This window comes from Lissotriton vulgaris, chromosome 3_2 (genome assembly GCF_964263255.1).
Source record: "Lissotriton vulgaris chromosome 3_2, aLisVul1.2, whole genome shotgun sequence".
NCBI classification, from domain to species: Eukaryota; Metazoa; Chordata; class Amphibia; order Caudata; family Salamandridae; genus Lissotriton; species Lissotriton vulgaris.
Window position 1 is genome coordinate 14,015,839 of NC_141690.1, and position 22,760 is coordinate 14,038,598.

The following is a 22,760-nucleotide window of genomic DNA, read 5'->3' on the forward strand; positions in this document are numbered from 1 at the left end:
TTAGAGACCTTTCATCGCTGTATGTCAGCTACAGCAGACTGGTTGTGTTCCAATTCACTCCAGTTTAACAGGTCTAAAACAGAGGTGCTGTACTGTTCCACTGACCGTGTTCCACGTTCACTGCCTGAGGATTTCTGGCCTTCCTTTTTCCCCAGATCAGGGACAGCAGCGGGCTCTGTGCGAAACCTGGCAGTCATGTTTGGGCCCAATCTTCAACTGGATAGCTTTGCCAATAAGACCGTTGCCACTTGCATGGTATTGCTTCGCATGCTGCGCAAAGTCCTTCCTATGCTCCCAGTCCCGGCCAGATCTGAGGCGGTGCGGGGGATCATACTGAGTAGGTTGGACTATTGCAACGCATTGCTTTTGGGTGCACCAAAGAACTTGGTCGGCAAGCTACAACGGATTCAAAACATGGCAGCTAAGTTGGCCTTGTCTCGTACGCGTTCTGCTTCATCCACTGCGGCGCTGCGTGACCTTCATTGGTTACCGGTCCAACAGCGGATCCTTTTCAAGGCCTCATGCCTGGTCTTTAGGGCGCAGCATGGGCAGGGTCCTGTCATGCTGCATAATCTTTTCTCTTGGTACACTGTTTCACGTACCTTGCGCTCTTCTTCCGCTTACCTGGCTACGGTTCCCAGGTTTCAAAGGTCAAGGATGGGCGGCCGTTCCTTTAGCTTCGCTGCCGCCAGTCTTTGGAACTCTCTCCCGCTCCACCTGAGGAGCATGAGCGAATTCCCTCTCTTTAAGAGAAATCTAAAAACTCATCTCTTTCCTAGAGTAGTGTGATCTTTATGACCGCGCGCTAGTTTGTCAGTCAAAGCGCCAGGATACCCTTAGGGTGACAGTGTTTTGCGCTATACAAAACTGGAATACATGCATACATACATACGGGGAGCAGACGAAAGGCTGACTCTGTCTGCCGTTGCCATGAGCGCCCCTTGCCCGGTTGCCCTAACTAGGTCGATGGCGTCGTCTATTGATGAATAGCTCACTGAGCATACACCGGCGTCAATCCCGTCATTTACTGACTCGCCGTCTGGGTAGGATAGGTGGTGTATTAGCCGGAAATGCCCTGACTCTTTCTTGGGTACGACTCCAACGGGGAGATGACCAAGCCCTTGCGCCCCTCGGGAGAGAGGGGTCCTTCTATTCTACCTAGGGCTTTTTCTTTGTCCAATTTTTTAGCCACTACCCCCGGGTGAAGCAATGCTGATTTTAGGTTCCTGGTGCTGCCCTGGGGAGGGGTGCCCGAAAACGGGATTGGGAAGCCTGTCTCAAAGCCCTGTACTAGTGTTCTAGCATCTGTTTTGTTGTGGTACCTATTAGCTAGCCTGCGAAGCCGGTGAGTGTGGATCGGGGACCATGCTAGCTTGTAGGCCGACCTGGCCTGGTCCCCCCCAGTCGCCCCTGCAGGCTCCCTACTGCTTCTTTGGCTCGTTCTTGTCTCTTTTTCGCTCCCTTCTACGCTTGCATGCCGCTGCTGGGTGCTCCCCCCCGCATGACGAGCATGAGTGCTGGAATTTGCATGCCGCTCCATAAGTACATTCGTTCGCCTCAAACTTCCAGCATGTTGCTGGCGTTCCACTGGCATGCCCTGTCTTCCACGTGGTGGCTTGTCTGGACCTCTGAAAGGGGCGCCCTTTCCCCCTGTAGAAAGCTGCCCGAAAGGGCTGCTCGCTCTTCCCTGCCCATGACCTAGCCTCTTTAGCCACCATCATTTTATGGATAAAGCCTGATACAGCTTCCTCATTCCACTCCATCTCTGGGTGTGTCTGCATCTTAAGCCTAAAGCCCTTGTCATACTCAAGCCAGGCGTCGCCCGGGAATTGCCTCTGGGCCCGGTGGATGTTAGCCTCATAGAGCCATAGGTCTGCTGCGCAACGCGGGAATTTTTCAACTATTATGCATGCCATGATCCTGAACGCATCTAGCCAGTTGTCAAAATTCCTTTCCTTGCGTTCCCTTCGCCTCTCCCTTCTGTCCTCATCCTTCTTATCGCATGTTGTCAGGTCCAGCCCCTCCAGCTGTATTTCTAGCAGGGAAAATATGTCTATAAACTCTTTCCTCCATATTCTCTCTTTTATTGCTAGTGGTATGAGGCAGGCCAACCCTGTCGCTCTCGTGGTCATTGACGCTGGGCCAGGAGAGGGCCTCGTGTAAGGGTCGGTTGCTGTGGGAGTTGTTATGTTGCTGCTCAGTGTGTTTGTGTCCACCCAAGCCGCTAGTGGCGCCCTGTCGTCTCCCCCGGGAGCCGCTGTGCCCTGTCCCCTGAGCACCTGTGCCCGTGCCTGCCCTGGCTCTAGGATGTGCCACGGCTGTCCTGTGACCTCCCCTTGTGTGGTTGCCCCCCCACTGCCTGCGCTGAAACTTTGCAACAATAGTGGTGTCATTGATTTTATGCATTCTTTACAATTTCGCTAATGTGCTCACCCTCTGTTGCGGCAGTCCTGGTCTCAGTGCTGGGTCCCGCCGCCGCCGTTTTGGCTCCAGGTAGTCGGGCCTTCTTCTGGGGGGCCTTTCTTGGTGGTGCCGCCTCCGCGAACTTGGCTGGCGTCTTCCTTGTCCTCTTGGCGGGCTGTGGTGTGGTATCCTTCTGGTGCCGCCCGCTTGGCCCCTCGTCGATGTCATCACTGGCCTCAAACTGGTCCATCCAATTGCTCCCATGCTCCTGCGATGCCGCTCGCATTCTTTTAAGCAGTTCACCCAGGTCTTCCTGCTGCCTCTTGTTGCCCCTCCGCGACATGCCTGGGGTCTCTCGCCTGGGCACGGTGACTGCGGGGTGCTGTCTCCTCAAGTGTGTACTACCCACTACCTGCGGGGTGCTGCCGCCTCAAAGATGAACCAAAGACTGCTTGCGGGGTGCTGCCGCCTCAAAGATGCACCAAAGACTGCCTGCGGGGTGCTGCCGCCTCAAAGATGCACCAAAGACTGCCTGCGGGGTGTTTGCTGCCTCAAAGGTGCACCAAACTGCCTGCTGGGTGCTGCTGCTTCAACTGTGCAACCAAAGCACACGCCTGCGGGGTGCTGCCGCGTCCTGATATGCCCTAAGCTGGCATGTGTTACTGTTTCCCTTTTTTTTTTTTGTACTCTTCTGACGGTCATTTATGCTTGTTCTACTCTCTCTCCCTTGGCTTTGTTCGGGGTGGGCGGGGCTTAACCAGCCAGGGGTGGCGGGGGGCAGCTTGTTTAACTGCGTGGCCCCCTCCCTTGTTCGTACGCTTGTTTTCTGTGCCTGGGCCCGCTTCGGCCAAACTGCTCCCCCTGCCCGCTGCTGTTTCTCGATGCTGGGTGCCTGAGGAGGGTGGGCGGCGGCGCTCTCTTTGCTGCTCGTGCCGCTCCTTCGTCGTGTCGAGTCGGGCCCAGGCGTTGCTGCTCGGCTTTGCGGGGGGGGAGGGGGCGTATCAGGGGGTACCTGGTGGTGCTCGATGCTCGTCTCCGTTTGGCTCTGCTCCCGGTCCGCGCCGATTTCCGCGCTCCTCCGAGTCACCCGGGTGATCCCGACGCTCTGTCCTGGGTCCGTTTGTCTCCTCTCCCGGCCAGATGATGCCGCTTTCCGAGCCCCTCTGGTGCGACGCTCGGTCCTGGGTCCAGTTGGCGGCGCGGCCGGCGACACCTCCTCCAGCAGCACGGTCCCGGTAGGATACTTCGGTCCTGGCTCCTCCTTCAACGATTCTTCTCCTCGTGCTGCTTTCCCCGCTCCTAGGATAGGAATCGTCCCGGGGGCAGCAGGCTTTTATCCCCCCCCAGCGAAGGTGGCCGTGTTTTGCGCGCTACCCCCCCATTGGGCAATTCGAATGTTGCATGGGCCCATTGGCCGGGGGGGTAGGCGCCGCCGTGGCTACCGGGCTTGAGGCGGGCGTTCCTTTTAGCGTGCTTTTCGCGCTGAAACCTGTTCTGGTGTAGGTGTTGGGGGGCTCGGCTGCCGTTATGGCGCCGGCCTCGGATGCCCCCGATGGGGGCTGGCCTCTGCGAAGGACAGCGGCAGAAGTTTTATTCACCTGCTTCCTTTTGTCCGAATTTAACCTGGGTAACTAGAAAGCCAGGTGTTAATAAATAGGCAGGGGGTGGCTTGGCTTGTTATTTGCACTTTGTAGTTGGAGCCTGGCCGGAAGGTATTGGCTTAATGCCATCTTCTGAAATTGTGTGGCCCAGGTACTCCACTGACCCCACCCCAATGCGACATTTCTCTCTTTTTAGGGTTAACCCCGCAGCCTCTAGTTTGGTCAACACCCCCTTCAAAATGGAATCATGCTCCTCAACGTCCTTGCCATAGATGAGGATGGAAGCACAACGTTTTAGGAAGGCCCCCCAGCACATGTTGCATGATCCTCTGGAATGCTGCGGCAGCCGAGGCTAAACCAAAAGGCATGCAGATGTACCGGGAGGCTCCCAATGGGGTGATGAAAGAGGTTAAGTGCCGTGAATTGGGGTGTAACTCTACCTGGTGGTAGGCATATGAAAGATCAAGGACACTGAAACAACTAGCCCCATTGATCAAGGTAAGGACCTCGTGTATGCGTGGCAAGGGATGCCTGTCTACCCATATGCCGTTGTTGAGGTCTCTCAGGTCCACACATAGCCTAATGTCCTTTCCTGTTGACTTCATTGTGAGGACAATCGGGGCCAACCACTGTGAGCTCTCTATGGGCTCAATAACTCCTTGAGCTAATAGTCTGCCTAGCTCTGCTTGTAGCGGAGCCTGCATCAAATGGGGATTAGGCCTTACCCTATGAGCCACAGGCTTAGCCTTCCCTTTAAGTTTAATGGAATGCTGGTAGCCCTTGAGTAATCCTAATTTATCCGTAAACACCTGAGGAAACTCCTCACACACCTTCTCGCCCCCTACAGACTGATCCACCAGGAGTACTTGGTCAGGACTGTTGGGGTCAAGTTTGATGCCTAACTCTCGTTGGTGTCTCCATCCCATCAGACAGGAACCATTCTTTGTGAAATAAATTTTACCCACTGTGCACCTACCTTTGAACCCAATCCTCATCGTTGTCATTCCCACTAAGGGTATGGGGTCCTTATTGTACCCCCCTGGGTGTATGTCTGCAGGTTGTAAGTCATGCTGTCTTGTTGGAAACACTTTAGAAAATGTCTCCTCTTCTACTAATGTATATGGTGAACATGAATCAGCAAAAACGGTAATTCCCTTTGGTCTAAAGTAATAGTGCAAGACGGAAACTTCTCAGCTTCATCTACATCATCAACCTTGAACACAATTTTCACCACACTTAGTGAAGTAGTGTGGCTCACTGGTTAGAGGCGGCAGACCCGAGAGCAGAGGACAGCCCGGGACCAGGGTTCGATTCCCGGCGCGGCAGGTTTCTGGACCAGGGTCAGCGGACTCGATAATTCTCTCGCCTCGGTGCCCACTCTGATCAGCGATCACACTCGGCAACTCTGGGCATTAGCTTGCCTCATCTTCACTAACGGCCCCACCAGACCGCCGGGGATGCCTGGTCTCACCCTGGAGATACCCATTAAGGGACCATCTCTCAGGGAAGCCAGGAAGGGTTTCGCAGCGGTCGAAGCGCCTTGGGACCCTACGGGTAAGTAGTGCGCTATATAAATGCCAATACATTTACATTTACATTCACCTCATGGTCAGTCTCCTGTTCAATTGAGTGGACAGATTTAGGTTGAAAATTTCTGCACAGTCCAGCTAGGTGTCCCCTTTTTGCACACTTGTGACACGTGACTGATCTACCCGGGCAACTTGAATGATTGGCTAGGTGGTGAGGGCTCCCGCATCTGAAACACTTGTTTTGTCCCAGGGGGAACCAGCCCTTGACTTTTCCCTTTAATTTCCTTATTTGTTTCTTGTTTGTTTATAGCATTAACCTCCGTGTTCTTCTGCCCCTCTCCCTTCATGGCTGCCATGCAATCTGCCGTGTGTTCAATTCCTACAGCAATATCCACAGCCTGTTTAAGATCAGGATTTGCAACCAACAGCCTCTCTTGAATTTTGTTGTTATTGGTGCACCTAACTAGTTGATCTCTAATAAGATAATCTTGTAAATTATCAAACTCACAAGTGTTTGCTAAGCCTTTGAGTGCTGCAATATAACTTTTCACTTTTTCCCCTTTACCTTGCACTCTAGAGAAACATTTGTGTCTCTCCAAAACTACGTTAATAGTTTTCCCAAAATGTTTTTCTAGCCTATTAACTGCTGCTAAATAAACATTTTCATCATCATCACTGTCCTCCTCTGCTTCAGCAGAAATGTTATCATAAGTCTTACGCCCTTCCACACCTAAATTATGAAGTAAGGTGTGCAGTTTTCTTAAGGCAGAACATTTTTCGCCTCCAATGGCTATCAGATAAGACTCTAGGAGTCCCAACCATTGTTTCCAAGGTAACTGTGGCTCCCCCACCTCGTTCAAAAATGGTGGTGGTTGAGACATGCTTGTGCTCGCCATGTTGTAAGAGAAATAAAACAATGACTATACTTCAATATTATAACAATGAAATATTGCCTGGAACCACAGCCCTGAACCATAAAGCTCTAAAACATTTCAAAAGTACAATTATAGTAACAAGATAGAGGATGACGGTACGTTTTCATGGAAGGTTCTTGTTCAAACACCAGAAAAGTTCCACCAACTCTACACAGCTGTGCCCATCAGCGAAAGATAGACAGGCAACTCTTCGAACATGCAGAGAAAGAAAATAGTCCAGCTGTGCCTGTCAGCGAAGATGCAAGCCGGGGATGGAAAGTACCTGTAGAAACACAGCTACCACTGTCGTCTGACGCCTCCCTGAAGAAACAGGTGACTCCAGCGCTGTACTTTCTCCCAAAATCGTGTAAATGTGATCAGCTGTGCCTGTCAGCGAAGAATGCAGGCAACGCAGAATGGCACCAAAAGGGGTTAATACACCCTCAAAGCTCCCGCTTAAAGTTACTGGTGGATACCACTGTGAGGGAAAATCAAGTACGCAGGTGCAGTTTTCCTTCCAACACTCCCCGGCTCTGGCGCTGTGAGGAAGATTTACTGCGCAGATGCGGTGTACTTTTCACGGCTCCCCTGCTCAGGCGCTTATGAGGAAAGCTGACTACGCAGGTGCGGTGCTGTTTACACAACTCCCCGACTCAAGCTATGTGAGGAAATCAAACTGTGCAGACGCGGTGCTCTCTCCACAGCTCCCCGGCTCAGGCGCACTTCATGACAGGAGCCGCGTTCCGACCACAAACCCCTCATGTAGGCCTTCACCACGAAAGGATCGGAGAAAACCACGCCACGCATTTCAAGGTGGATTTTAGGTTTGGAGGGGTACAATTTCAATGTAAAGTACATGCCAGGCTCACAAAATGTGGTTGCAGATTTCCTGTCCCGCTCACCTAACAGTGTTAATGAGAATCAAGAGGTAACAGAGGATGAAGAACGTGTGTTGAAACTCACTTGCTTGAGCAAAGAGGAGTGGGAACAAGGTTTGAACCAAGACAGGTACTTGCAAGCACTCAAAGGCTATATAGTTAATGGCTGGCCGGGTGAAAAGAACAAGCTGGTACCGGAATTGAGTGTATTCTGGGAGGTGAGGTTGGAACTTAACATTCATGATGGTGTGATATGCAGAGGAGAAAAAGTGGTCCCACCCGATTCCTTAAGACAGAAAATTGTTGACCTGGCTCATGTGGGACACTTGGGACGTAGCTTAACTAAAAGTAAGATCAGGATGGACTACTGGTGGCCGGGGATGGATGCCATGGCAGAACTCGTTGTGAGAGACTGCTTGGAATGCTGCAAAGCTGATAAAACCCATCAAACCAGGAAACCTCCCCTGTCCCCGGTGTCTATACCAGAAAAACCTGGACATAATTGGCCCACTAAATTTGAAAACCATGAGGGAAAGATTTATGTTCGTTTTGGTGGACTACCACTCTAAGTGGGTGATTTACAAATGTGTCCATCAAATCGGCACCAAAGCACTCAAACTTCCTCAATGAAACCTTCTTCGATGAAGGCATCCCTGATATTCTAATTACCGATAACAGGGTGCAATTTACATCAGATGAAATGAAAGAGTTTCTTTCTGACTTGGGGATTATTCACCAAAAAACTGCTTTGTATTGTCCCCGTGCCAACGGGTTGGTGGAGCGCATGAACCGTTTGGTAAAAGAGTGCATACAGCGTGCAGAAGTTTTAAACACACCTGCTGCACAGGCCCTTCAAGAAACGATTTGGGCTCACCGCACTACCCCTAACTTAGTCACGGGGGTGTCTCCTTTCACTTCATTGAAGGGAAGAGTTCCTAAAACCAGACTTTCTCCCCCAATTAAAAGACTGGCTAGTTGTCTGGTAAACAGAGACGAGGTTGGCGAACGTTTTAAAAGCCACCAAGAAAAGTATGAAGCTAGGTACAATGCTGATAAACATGGAAAAACTAGTCAAGTGAGAGAAGGGGATTTGGTTCGCATTGACCTTCCCAAGTCTAGACGAAGAGGTGCATCCAGATTCTCGGATCCCCTGCGGGTGTCCAAAGTGGGTAAGAATGTGGTACAGTTGGCCAATGGTCAAACCTGGAGCATGGATAGAATTGTTCTACACAAGGAATTCAATGTTCCCCAGTTGCAAGCTTTACCTCAAGGTATGAGTCAAGTGACCCCCAGAAGGTCGTCTAGACCCACAGTTGCACCCCGGTGGAGCAAAGATTACTATACCACATAATTAGTTCTTCCGGCACTGGTTACTGTGTTGTGGCGCTGTTGTCTCCTTCCTGCCTACCTTATTATTTGAATATTGTTATCTATGCAATGTACCTTATCCTTTTCCTTCCTTTCCCCCATAAGGAGATGTGTTGTAATCTCACTTGGTTCCTTCCGTTCCCCCCTTCCCTTGCCCCCGGTTGGTATTGCCCACTCAAGAATGCATGAACATTCCACAGCTGCCTTCAGCTGACTGGAACCCGTGATGGTGATAAGATGTAATAAAGAAGACTTCTACTCTACTTCAGTGTACATCGTTATTTTATTACAGTATTTGGAGCGCTTTACATGAACAGCACTTCTGTTCCAGTGGCAGTTTGCGGCGCTTAGGTCCTTGGCTCACTTGCCGAAAACCAGGACTTCTAGAAACGGCTCCTACCCTCTGTTTACTCGATTTGTTCCCCTGTCAAATGGATCCAAAGTCAACACTTTGGCTGCAAATGTATTCAGACGTTTTTCTAATCGAACGTGCAGCCATGGGTTTAGAAATGAGGTGGGGGCGATGGCTGATTCCCAGCTGTGGCGAGAGCATCAGTCTGTGAAATTAGATTATAACTATTTACTTTAGCACTTGTTACATCTGCTGCAGGAACGTACACCAGGCTACTTGTGTGTCGTTGTTTTCTTCTCACGTTTATTTTCCTTAAACCAGGATGTTAGGATTCCTCTCTAAAGGGCACCTTTGAACTGGCAGACACTTAATCCAGAAGGGGGTGTCGGAAGAGACAAAGGCTTTTATATGACACATCAATTGCGAGGGAGGGTCATGTGCGGTAAACAATTACAAATTCTTACTGAAAAAGATACTGCTGCTGGAACCCAGGATGTTGTTTGAAGAGGTATTTGTAAATTATCAAAACACTGCTAAACTTATGCCCTACAATGTCCTTATAGCTAATGATTTCAAGTTGTCATTTGCTTTCCTTGTCTATGTTATGTTATGTTATCGGATTTTATTATAACTTGGTACAGAAGAAATGAATCAGAACTTATTTGATTTCAGAGCATAAATAATTTGGCACTGCTCAAACCAACCAATGGGAAACATAAGAATTGGCAACAACAAAGAGGTCCAAGAATATATGCAATATTTTAATCTATTGTCATATATAGCACTAATATTGCAATTTACAAATTTTTATAATATTTTCCGTATACATGTAGAATCATGAATTGTAAATGCCCCGTACATAACGTGCTGGAGAAAAGGAGTGTCAAAGGGAGTGCAAGTGAAAGGGTGAAAAGAAAGAAGAAATCACACAATATTTATAAAAACAACAATTTTTACTATTCCGAAGGGGTACCAGCCAATAAATGCTGGACCAAAATACCTGACCGCATTCAATTTGTCCAAGAGGACTTCTTATTCATTTTGTCAGACATAAGATGTAACAATTATCTGCACTATATCACAAAAAGAGGAGGGGGATATAGGTAGTGGTCCAGGTATCAGATAGAGTGTCGACGTTTCGACTCGTCTTGCGGCCTTGCGGTTAGTTGTGCCTGGGCCATGCGAGTCTTCATCAGGACATATTAAACGGGGCAGCACAGGGTTATCTTGGTGACCCTGTGGAAAATATAAATGGACCATAAGAATTTTGGAGTTGTTGCCTAAGGGGTGATGTGAGATCAGGGATAAAATGCTTACCCTGTTAGTGAAGCAGTAGTCGTTATCTGCTTAGGTTGGGTTGGTTCATGCGGTCCACTGGCTCCTATTCTATGTACAGTTGCCAGAACCTCTAATTGTCTAATTTCTTGACAAATAATCATCAATGTCTGCCCAAAGACTACTACTGCTAATATAGGTTTACAGAATTCTTGGTCGATTTTTTCTGTGGATTTTCATGCTAATTTGAATATGCAAATGTGATTAATTAATTGTGTTTTTGATCATTATGCTATGTGTAAATATGTATATATTGTAAAAAATGTTTTTACCATACACATCCATGAGATCCCCCCTTTGGAATAATATTCCCAACCCAAGATGGCCGACACCTTTTCTGACTTAGCCACTCTGTGATCTGCTCCCAGGACCTAAAAAGCGTTTTGTCTGAATAGCACAATTGTTAAATCAATTATGCGTGCCTTCCCTCTATATATTCATTAAATTAAGAAATTATTTTGTTGGCTCGAAATCGCGAGTAATACGGCCCATATGACGTCCAAAATATAAACGAGTAATGATTAATTATGCTCGTCCTTCATGGACGTTTACAATACACTGAATCCCCTAAAACGTCCTGGGCTCGCCGTAGTCCTTCCTCTCTGTTGTCGGAAATCCGGTAATCAAAGTGGCCGAGACCTCGGCGCCTCGGGAGACGCTAGTCCGGGAGTGAGTTGCTGCCACTCCAATCTTCTGGTAGACGCGTGGCATTGGAAAACCTTTACTACATCACCGGTAAGCGCGCTCAGCCTTTACCCTTAGCGCACTGCTGCCAGGCATATGTTAAATGGTTAGACAACCCTCCTTCCCGTTTTTGCATTCACAGATAAATGAATGGGAGTTAAATACGGCGACTTTACCACCACATTGACTCTTCAACACCGATTTGGGAATATTATACACAGGATCAACAATCATGGTACAAGGTAATCAATATGCCTTGTGTGTAATTTATATAGCTGTACATAATAACTCCTTTGGAAGCCATTATACCAATTGCTTCGTATTTATTATTTCCCACAGTGTGAGGAATCAAACTAAAACAGAGTTGTACACAGCAGCCGCCAGATTGATTTCTGGACTCTGACCAATTGGTGAGTCCTTTTAATAACTGTTACAAACCTTTATTCTCACCTAACTGAGCCTCACTAAATAGGTAATATTATGAATTGTTACAGCCTCGTGGTCACAAGGAATTTACCTGGGAACATTTACCATTCAGATTCATTGTGCAGGTAACATTTAATTTTTGCCTAGATATGACTGTGTCTACAGGACCACTTATATAATTATTACATGGGTCCTTCATTATATTTTTTGGAAACCAGGTTCTGGCAACTGTACATAGAATAGGAGCCAGTGGACCGCATGAACCAACCCAACTTAAGCAGATAACGACTACTGCTTCACTAACAGGGTAAGCATTTTATCCCTGATCTCACATCACCCCTTAGGCAACAACTCCAAAATTCTTATGGTCCATTTATATTTTCCACAGGGTCACCAAGATAACCCTGTGCTGCCCCGTTTAATATGTCCTGATGAAGACTCGCATGGCCCAGGCACAACTAACCGCAAGGCCGCAAGACGAGTCGAAACGTCGACACTCTATCTGATACCTGGACCACTACCTATATCCCCCTCCTCTTTTTGTGATATAGTGCAGATAATTGTTACATCTTATGTCTGACAAAATGAATAAGAAGTCCTCTTGGACAAATTGAATGCGGTCAGGTATTTTGGTCCAGCATTTATTGGCTGGTACCCCTTCGGAATAGTAAAAATTGTTGTTTTTATAAATATTGTGTGATTTCTTCTTTCTTTTCACCCTTTCACTTGCACTCCCTTTGACACTCCTTTTCTCCTGCACGTTATGTACGGGGCATTTACAATTCATGATTCTACATGTATACGGAAAATATTATAAAAATTTGTAAATTGCAATATTAGTGCTATATATGACAATAGATTAAAATATTGCATATATTCTTGGACCTCTTTGTTGTTGCCAATTCTTATGTTTCCCATTGGTTGGTTTGAGCAGTGCCAAATTATTTATGCTCTGAAATCAAATAAGTTCTGATTCATTTCTTCTGTACCAAGTTATAGGTCTCGGACCATTGTTTGTTAATATCAAGTTGATACCCAGGTCCAGTACTTTTGGGTTACCCCATTTCTTTAAAGATCGGATTTTATTAAGCGCACATATCACCTGAAGGCCTCAAAGCGCTAGTTTAAAACCAAGAACTAGAGGAAATAGAATGAAGGGGGCAAACAGAGAGAGGAGAGATCAGAACAGCCAGGCTTTAAGATTCTTACAGAATTTTCTGTGGTTGGTTTCCATACGTAGATGCAAAGGGAGTGAATTCCACTGGATGGGGGCAAGATATGAAAAAGATCTCCCGCCATTCCTGGCCATACGAGTCTTTAAAGGGATTAGAAGATGTTTGTTGGCGGATCTACGGGTTCTGGTGGGGTTATACCAGATCAGTTTTTTTTGCAAGATAGTGTGGTCCATTCCCATAAATGGTATTGTGGACCAGGCAGTTGATCTTGAAGATTATACATTTCCTGATGGGAAGCCAAGGAAGAGCTCTCAAACTTGGTGTTGAGGGGGATCGAGAAGGTAGATTTAATACAAGTCTGGTAGCTGTATTTTGAAGGACCTGTAGTTTGGTGAGGAGCTCTACATTAATAGAGGCCATTAGGGCCTTTCCAGAATCTAGACGACTGCTGATTAATTCTTAAACCAGCGGTATCCGAGATGACAATGGAACCCTTTGGAAGATCTTACGGAGACTGCGCATTAGTCCATAGCAAATGCCCGTCACATGATTAACATGGTCAGTCAGGGAAAGGTGGTTGTCAATCATTATCCCAAGATTACGAACCACCGACTTGGGAGATGGACAGGGGCCAAGATTGGGAGGCCACCAATCCCCCCTCGACCATAGGGTTTGAGCTTTGCCAAAGAGTATGATTTCCGTCTTGCTGGCGTTAAGTTGCAGATGACTAGTTTGCATCCAGATGTGTACGCCGGACATACACTTAATAAATCTGAGTTTGGTGTCCGTTGGATCTGGGCCTACCGTGATTAGTAGTTGTGTATCGGCAGCATACGACACAGTGTTAAAGCCATACGATCTGATCACTCTAGCTAGGGGTGCCACGTACAGATTGAAGAGCGTGGGGCTTAAGATAGAACCCTTTCCTACCACTTGGCTGCGGGAGACAAAAGTGCCAGCATGTACTTTTGAAGAACAATCAGTTAGATAGCTCCTAAGCCAATTCAATGCCTTACCCCTGATGCCCATATCCCACAGATGATTCACAAGCGTACTGTGGGAGATTATGTCAAAGACAGCCGATAGATCAAGTGGAACCAGAATGGCTGACTGACCAGCGTAGAGGGAGAGTTTGATCTTGTCGACTACCTCTAACAGAGCAGTTTCCGAGCTGTGCGCAGCCCGAAACCCAGAATGGGAAAAGTCCAGTAGCTTATTACTTGCTAGAAAAGTGGTGAGTCGTTTGTTAATTAGAGACTACAAGACTTTCCCAAAGAAAGGGAGAAGGGAGATGTGCCGATAGTTGTTTGGTTCTTTGGGGTCTAGGGTAAACTTCTTTAAAATAGGCTTGACCATGGCCGCTTTCCATTTTGTGGGGACCGTAGAGTGGCATAAGGATAGATTAAAAAGCTTAGTAAGGCCTGTGAGGAGGGCTGGCCCAATTATTGACAAAATATGGGGAGAGATTGGGTCAGCAGGGGAGCCTGATTTGATCTTACAAAGGGCAGCACTAACTTCCTCTTGTGTGAATTCAGTGAATTCGTTTAGGGAAGTTAGAATGGAAGTGTGATCACAGGCGGACCGATGGTAAAGACTTTCACATGCCTGGCTAGGAAAGGGAATGTGAAAGTTATTGATTTTCTCCTCAATGAAGGTGGACAGAGTGTCTACCCAGTCTTGCGAGATGGGTTGTTCAGACTGGCATGAGATGGGGCTGGTGAATTCTTTTAATATTTTAGCGAGTTCTTTCTGAGAGTTGGAGGCCTTATTTATTCTATCACCTACATAGTTTTTTTTTGGCTGTATCACTATGATCAAGATAGCATCTGTGACTAAATTTATAGGCCTGTCTGTCCTCTTCGCTTTTTGAATGCCTCCACTTACGTTCTGATTTCCTGGTCGCTAGCTTATCAGATTTTAAGTCAGCCGTAAACCAAGGTGACGTTTTATGATTACGTTTGACTTTAGTTACGGAAGCAATGATCTCAAGGGCCCGAGTAATTGCCATCTCAAAGGTTTCATCTGCAGAATTTAAGTTTTCTACATTGAGCTGGGGGGCGGGGGGAGAGTGGTGAAATGGTGAGAAAAGGTAGCTAAGCTAACTTTATTCCATGGCCTCCTTCATTTCCATTCTGTGAATGGAAGCTTTCTGTAGAGAGAATTTTAATAGGTGATGGTCTGACCAAGGAACTGGGATGGGAGACTCCACTTTAATGTGGGGGGAGATGGTGAACAGAAGGTCAAGGGTGTGACCTGCTGAATGGGTAGGGCCGACAACCAGCGGATGGAGGCCCAGAGGTTTAAGCTAGAGATAAGAGTGCTGGTGTGGTTGTCGGATAAAAGTTCAGCATGATGATTTTAATCGCAATGTTCTTTATAAGATGATTAGTGAAATTGATTTTAGTGCCAGGGGAACGATAGGGTAAAGCCCCTCTCCAGGGCCCCTTCGTTGAGAGCTCCATTCGAAAGATACAGAGTTCTCCCCTTTCTTGGAAGAAAAGTTTCCAGAATGCTAAATTTGGAGTGGGCTATAAAAGCAATTGCTAGGCCGCCCCTCTCCTGTTGTTCCTATTGAGTCTGATCAAATGATAATCCAGAGGGAATGCAGTCACAATCTCAGGAAGGGTGGACTCGTGAAGCCACGTTCGGTGACAAAGAAAAAGTCTGGTTTATCAAAATCTAATAGACTCCATATTGCGAGAGCATATTTAGGGATCGAGCGGGCATTACAATATAACCTGATTAGTTGATTCAGTGAATCTATCAGATTACCGTCTGCAAGGTCGATTGAACGGGATTTAAAAAGAGGGGGCGGAGTGTTAGGGTTGGTTTCCTGCCTTGCCATCAGTGGTGCATACTGACGGGAGGAGGGTTGTGGACCTCTCAGGGCGGCTGTCCCTGATTAATGAACGGAGTTCTTGACTCGAAGAGTGTATGATGGCCATGGGAACAAAGACGAGTGTGGAAAGGAGTGTGCAGGTAGGAGGTAGATAGCAGCAGGAGAGATGGACAGAGTTTCCGGCGTTCGGCGATGACCGGGCGCAGACAGGCTTGCCTTTGGCACGCCACCGGCACTCTGCTGCGCGTCCGCGCCTACTGCTTTCTTTAAGAAGAGTAGGAAGTAGGAGGGGGATGAGATGGGGCCGGAACTATAGCGCTGACCGTGGAGTGGAAGTGTCTTCCGGTGAAAGTGAGAGGAAGATTCTACAGTGAGAGTCCCTCCACGCCAGCAGCACAAGCCATGGCGGAACGGGGACAGCACAACTGAGTTGGGGGATGAAAGAAAAGGTAAGGGCGACGCAAAAGAATTTAAAATATTCTATAAAACTATGTGGTTAGACGTGCAATAAATTGCAGAGTGCCGCGTCTGACCTTCTAATTCCGGACTTAGGCTTGTAAACATATGAGTATGACACCAGGTAATGCTTTCCCCTAGGCGCCTTACTCAAGCAACTTGGTTCTGCTTATGCAATTCCTCAGCTTTTCTAGTGCAAACCATCAATTTTCGATTCAACTAATCCTGTTGAAGCTAAACAAAACTAAAACTCCCAGAGTGCTGTGGGTAGCTCAAACGAAAGCCCAGGTATGGCTCATCTAGTCCCCTATGCTGTTGTCCGACCAGCACTGGAATTTCTGGTCTCCAATGACCTGGAGCTCTCTACTGCTTCCTGCCCCTCCCCCTTTCTTGGAATGTCAGCAGCCCAATAACTGCAATAGTACATACAACTCAGCGGTTGTACGACAAGCAGCTCTGCTGAGGCATATCTATTTTGTTTCTTTTTGGCTCTCTGTCATTTCGGGACCTTAGACCTTTTCTACGCAGCCCCCAGGTGTTTACTGTTGAACTCTAGTGACTTTGAAATAATAAATACTTGAGGGAATAGACGTTCAGGAGTGTGCTGAGAAAAACAGTGGTCACTACTTTTCCGCCAGAACAGATCATTTGTTTAAAATAAACAGGAAAACAAATAACAGGTATTTAAGATGCTCAAATCACAGAACAGTTTGCCGATCCTCACACTCCACACTTTCTGTATTTTTTAATGACTTTTCTTTCTTTCGTTACTCTTTCCTTCCCTCTTCCTTCCTGTATTTTCTTTCTTTTCACCTTTCTCCCCTTACTTTGTACTTATTAAACCACATCCAGCCACAACACTACAAACAAAAACACATGGGTAAAAGACAATGCCATTTACAAAGCCCATATATCTAACTCTAGGAAATGCAAGACTTATTGCATTGAAAATGCTTGTTCTTGATTGTCCCCCACTTGCTATGTTTGTTACTTGCCTCCTCCTGCAGCCCATGTTTGTTGCATACCCCTACCCCCTGTCATTGTTGTTGCTTACCCCCTCACACTGTCTGTTGTTGCTCTCTCTCCCGCGCCCTTAAAGCCCACTCGCTATCTGTGCTGTGACTCTCCTTCCCACCACCGGCACTGTCCATGGTGTTGCTCTCGCTCTCCCCCTCAGTGTTGCCTTCCACTCCCCAATAAACAAAACAAGCATTGGCTTAGCCAATAGGCCTCGCCTTTGCGAACTTATAAGTGTTTAGCCAGAGCTATTGGCTATGCTAATGTGTTTAAGCTATGTTGTAGAGTAGTGTGGCTTGTGTGAAGCTTGTTGCAGAGCTATAATAAAAATGTGTTATAAGCATTTTTGTTACCTTATTTATAAATAAGATGACATTATGTATAACTAAAAGACTTATTAAAAAAGAGAAAATGAACGTAGTGCTTCACTGGAAAACTCTGTAAAGTGGTGCTAATGTGCATGGTTCTGAAAAAAGACAATCTGGCCACTTTGCGATCACTCTATCTTGCATTAATTAATTCATTTATTTTTCGTATTTGGCACTTTTTTTCCTCTCCGTCCCCGAGGCTGCACTTTGGAATAGAAAAATGTAAAAAAAAGACATTTCCAGCAAAAGTGTTTTTTTTTATTCATTTCACAGGGGAACAAATAAAGGAATGGAGAGGAAGAGGGTGTAAGAGAAGTATCTTAAATGTATTGTTTTCAGCTTGTGAGGAGGCGCGAGACAGAGACAGAAAGAGAGGGACTAGGAGGAAGAACGAGAGAGACGAGGCAGTGGCAGAGCAGGAGAAGTGAACACCGACAGTCCTTGTCTTCTCTGGGCAAGAAGGGAAAGACAGAGTCCTTTCCCTTCTCTACCCTCCCCGCCAGTCCCCGAACGGCTGAGCCTTATCTATAGGACTTGGCTATTTTTACTGTCCTAGGATGCATTTCTAACATAAAAAAGTAGGGAACAGATTACATTAAATTAAAGAAGTAGGAGCACGATGGGGGCGCGTGGGGAATTTGCAGTGCAAGGACTTTCTGCCTTGAGAAACCCACAGAGGTGTGTGTGCTTGGAGGGTGGGGGAGGACTCTGAGCACAAAGAGGGAGAGGGAAGCCACATACAAACAGGCAGCGACAGAAGAGAAAGTGAAGGCTGCCCTCATCTCGATAAGTGCAAAACATAAAGTGCAGCGTTCGTGAAGCTGTGCTGATGACTGGACGAGAAGGAAAAAATAGAGCGCGCAGGAACCAAAACATATTAAAAACAGAATAATGCCACAGTAACAGGGGTAGTCACCTGGGTGGGTCCAAAATGCCAAAAGGCGGGACTAATTTACCCTATCCACCAAACAAAAGCAGAGGTTTAATAAGGGCACTAACAGAAGCCAATAGAAAAGAGGGGCGTTTCTTCCACCACACATACCAGATATAGAATGCCTGGCAGAGCAGAGCATGCCCGTTGAGCTAGGCTCTACCTAAAAACCCAATATGACACAGGCAGCACTGGCTGCGTCATACCACTTTTACTCCCCACATTCTCTATCCCCATTGCTCTCCCCTAACACACACACACAATTTTTCTGTGCTGCTTCCTGCTCCCGGTCCCCTCCAGTAACAAAATAAAAGCGCTGTGACATGGCCAGCGCTGGCTGTGACATGGCCAGCACTGGCTGTGCTGTATCTTTTTTTTTAGCGTCTCGATGGAGAAAGGAGTAATTTAACATTTTAAATGAGCTGTGGTAGTGGCACACGCAGGGCAGCTCGTCTTTGCAGGCAGCATTACTACATGCTGCATCTCAGTCACGCAGGCAAGTTGTAACCCAGCCACCTAGATTGCATTGATGCTCATACTCTCCCCCAAGCTTTCAAAGCGTGCCCTTTCACTCTGAAAGAAGCATCTTTAGTACAGCACAGACGTTGCTTATAAACACAGGACTATTGCAGCATAGACAGAAGCACTGGAAACCTCTGTGTAAGATGATTTTTAGGGTCACATTGCATGTGTGTTGATGGAGTTGGTGTGTGCGACATTATGTCTTTGGTGTGCGCTTGTGTGGTATACATTGGTGTAAACAAACATTTGTAGAATGGTGTGTTTTTTTGCATGGTGGTGTGTATGAAATGATGTGTGAATCCAGATGATGCCAAGCTGTGAGCACAGCTATGTGCATCTAATGTGTGGTGGTACCAATTGGTAAAATATCTGTCAGTGTGATACGTGTGTATATGGAAAGGTATGTCTTATAGGGTGAATGTGTACTGGTGCATGTGTGGAATGGTGTTTGGGTGGAATTTTGATCATCTGACCGTGTAAATGAGCACCGATACCCGTGTGGAATGATGCGTGCATGGTATGTTGTGTTTGATGTGCATGTGTTTTGTGTATTCAAGTGAGAGTATGATGGTTTGTAAAACGATTGGCAAAACCAATACATTCCAAAGGCGAGATCTATTGGATTTGCCAATGCTTTTTTAACGGAAATACAAACTGACCGACCAGTTGTACTTTAGAAAACCTTTTAATCAAAAGTCTGACGGCCAACTAATACAATAGTTGTATTCTCCTCTCGTAGTGTGATTTAAGCGGTAATCTCGCTATGGGATCGTTCAAAGACACTACCGAATGATATCCTCTTATTACTTGGTTGGTGGTTGTTGTGTGAGGAGTGATTATGTCTGGATACAGGTCTGTGGAAGTGGTGTGGACTACTAACTATGCTTGGTGGAGAATGCGGTGTTGCCAGTCCCATATGAAACTGCCAGACTGGATTTCACTTTTGTCCCTCTAAAAGCTGCACCATGGAATATGTGTGCTCCCTGTGAGTGCAGTCTCACTAACATTTGCTTCCAGTAAACGCACTGTGCCATACCTTAGTTTCACTTTCACTAGAGAGAATTTCCAGGGCTTCCAGATGGGAGAGGCCTTGGAACTCGTCAAAGAGCAGCCCGTAGTGCGCCGTCCTCTCATCCGCCACGTGCTGGGCCAGCCGCTGCTTCTCCTTCTCTTTGGCTTCTCTCAGCATCTGCAACAGAGGAACACGTGCCCGTCAGCCTTCCTCCCTGCCAGTAGCCACTCGGGCTTCATTATTTAATTATTGAAAACAATTTCCGACCAAGACAGGCCCTGGCTGCAAGGCAGCTCAAAGCGGGGTCGCAAACATTTCTTATGGACGCACTTAGCTGAATTTAAATATCTGCTTGTTTCTGGTGTGTTCAGGGTCACAAGGAACAAACAATAGGCCAGGGACAATGGGTCCCCCTAAAAGTGGCCCACATTTGTGAGTTGTGACTTTTGGCAAACCTTTGCTTGGTTAATACTTTGGACTATTATGTGACAAAATATGACATAACTGTAGAATTATTTTCCCAGGGACTCGTCCACCTTTTTCAGCAATTTTTTCTGATTTATTGAACTCCCCTATACCTACTCGCTTGTGCCCGCCTTCTCCTCTGTGCTCTTCATCCCTTCCTTTTCAAATTATGAGGACTTCTCTCTATCTCATCCAGTCAACTTGTCTCCCTTAATTTCCGGCTGCACAGCCTCTTTCTCCCCTCTTCTTTTCCTCTATTTAGCTATTTTTCCTGATGTCTCTACACTTTCCTCTCCTTTTCCTCACGCAGCCATTCTCTCCTTACCTTCTCAGTGTCTTTTTCCTCCTGTCACGCCTGCGTCCATCATTTCTTCCTCTCATCTCATCTGCTTGTTTAGCAACTTACATCTTACCTTCTCTCTCCTTACATGCAGCCCATGTACCTCTGTTTTTACTCCAGTTATTCTCTCCCTTCTTTTCCCTTGTTCTCCTCTTTTCCTTTATTTCTCTTCCTCCATGTTAACTTCTTATTCCTTCCAGCCTTTTCCTCTCTTCAGTATCCCTACCACCATTTTTCTCATAGGACTTTATCATCTAGTATACTCAGTCTATACAGCTCCGTAATCTTGTAAAATCTTTGCCATCCTTGTCAAACTCCTTTCCCTCGCCAGAGGCTGAGGTTTAGCACTCAAACCTGATCGTGCCTTCGAGCTCTCCTTCCCAGCCCCCACAGACTACCCAACAGTCTAGAGCTCTAACCTGGGACTGTTAACCTTCGAAGTAGCTAATGCCCTGACATATGGCCTGTGCACGTCTGTTTTCCTCGACCAACCCTAGCTCAGTTTATCACATGACTGTATTCCACCTATTGCATTCTGGGAGTTGCAGTCCACATTCACGCCAATTAATCAAAAATGAACTAACACATCTGAAAACAGATATGTGTAAAGGAAACCGCTAATTGCCCAGAAACAGCTAATTGCCCAGAACCCCCACACCACCACTGTTGGCGGGTTAGAGCCATCCTTCAGGAGGCGGCCGGATTGTTGTGTACTTTGAGGGATTGGGACTTAAAAATTAAAAACCGCTCTCTCGGCGAATCTCTAACTCCTTCGTTCCTTAAGGGGAGTCTGGTGGCACAGTGGACCAGAGCATACAATGGTACAAGTTCGAATTCTGGTAGGTTCAATCGGCTTTTCATCTTTCCAAGGTCAATAAAATCAGTATCACTGACGTGCCGTGGGTAACAATAGACATCTGTTACTTTAGCGCCAAGGGACCCAAGGACCGTTCGATTTACAAATATACATGGTGTTTTAACTGAACCACACCCCTGGAGCAGCAGCTCTACGAGCTTCACTTCTGCCGAGAGCCTGTGTGGAAGGGAGTAGGCCGCAGGCTGGAGGCGCGCGCCCTGCGTGCTCACCTGGAAGTCCCATCATCATCCTATGAGCGAGGCATGAGCCGGCCGGGCAGTGCCCTCGGGCTGCGGCGGCCTTTGGCGTTTTAAGAGTGCGGTGCGTGGTGGCACGCGGACCGTACAAGTAGGAGCAAAAAATGCCACACAGCTGGCCCCGCGGGCCAATTATCCGTTTTGTCGGTCCAGTCTTGTGTGTAGCATTCACAATTCACCTGATTGAGCAAACACTACTGCCAGGAAGTAGTGCTTTTTTTGCGCTATCACGGATTTGATCTTTCAAAATACAGTACACATAGTGCACGGATGTCCACTCGTCTTCGGGTCACTGGCCCTGACGGGAGTCAAGAAGGGACTAAAGAAGTAGTAAATCTCTTCTCCGTGTGCTGTGTTTACCTCCTCACTCTCGCTACTTAGGTCTTTCTCGTGTTGTGTTACCCCTGAGCACCGACCAAGAAGTTCTATGTCAGCGCGGTTTATGAATTAAATGGGCATAAAAAGAATGACTCCACTAAAGTCCCGACCGTAGTATATTTCTTACACATGCCATGATCAGTAAAGGCAGCCCATCACCAAAGGCGGACGGGCTTCACATTGAACCCCCACTGGACTGTGAGTCAGCAACATTTCCCGCGCTGAATCAGGTTTACTGGCGCGAGGCCTCGAACGTGACGCTGGCACGCGACAAACCTGAGCCGACAGCAAGTTCATATTCATCAGTCACAAAACCCACCGACCACCAGGGCACGCAGTGGCGCACTGCTACCCCAAGGAGACAGCTCGAAGTTCTGCTGTCACTTCAGACAATACCCACGGAATGTAACCTGCTACGACGCCTCCACCTCTGGAGAGTGCTGAGCCAGGACTGTGGGTCCTTCCACCGCTGAGGGGAGGAGAGGACAGCGCTTCTTCCCGCCGGGCACCGATGAACATGGACAGCGGCCTCCGATGACACATGATACGATGCTATTGGTGCACGTCAGCAGAGACCCCACACACTCTACGAACAGCTGAGGGCGGTGTATTTATTTCCTTTATAGGGTGATATACAGTATCATGAGGACATTC

At 47.2% G+C, this 22,760-nt stretch overlaps 1 protein-coding gene across 1 annotated transcript in view; it reads right to left on the minus strand.

The window, feature by feature from the left end:
* FAM114A1 (family with sequence similarity 114 member A1) overlaps window positions 1-22,760 on the minus strand; it is a 226,055-nt gene that overhangs the window by 122,562 nt on the left and 80,733 nt on the right. Inside the window, exon 7 of the mRNA XM_086963982.1 lies at window positions 19,835-19,987. Within this exon, the coding sequence (XP_086820108.1) occupies window positions 19,835-19,987 (153 nt within the window). The remainder of the gene's footprint in view (window positions 1-19,834; window positions 19,988-22,760) is intronic.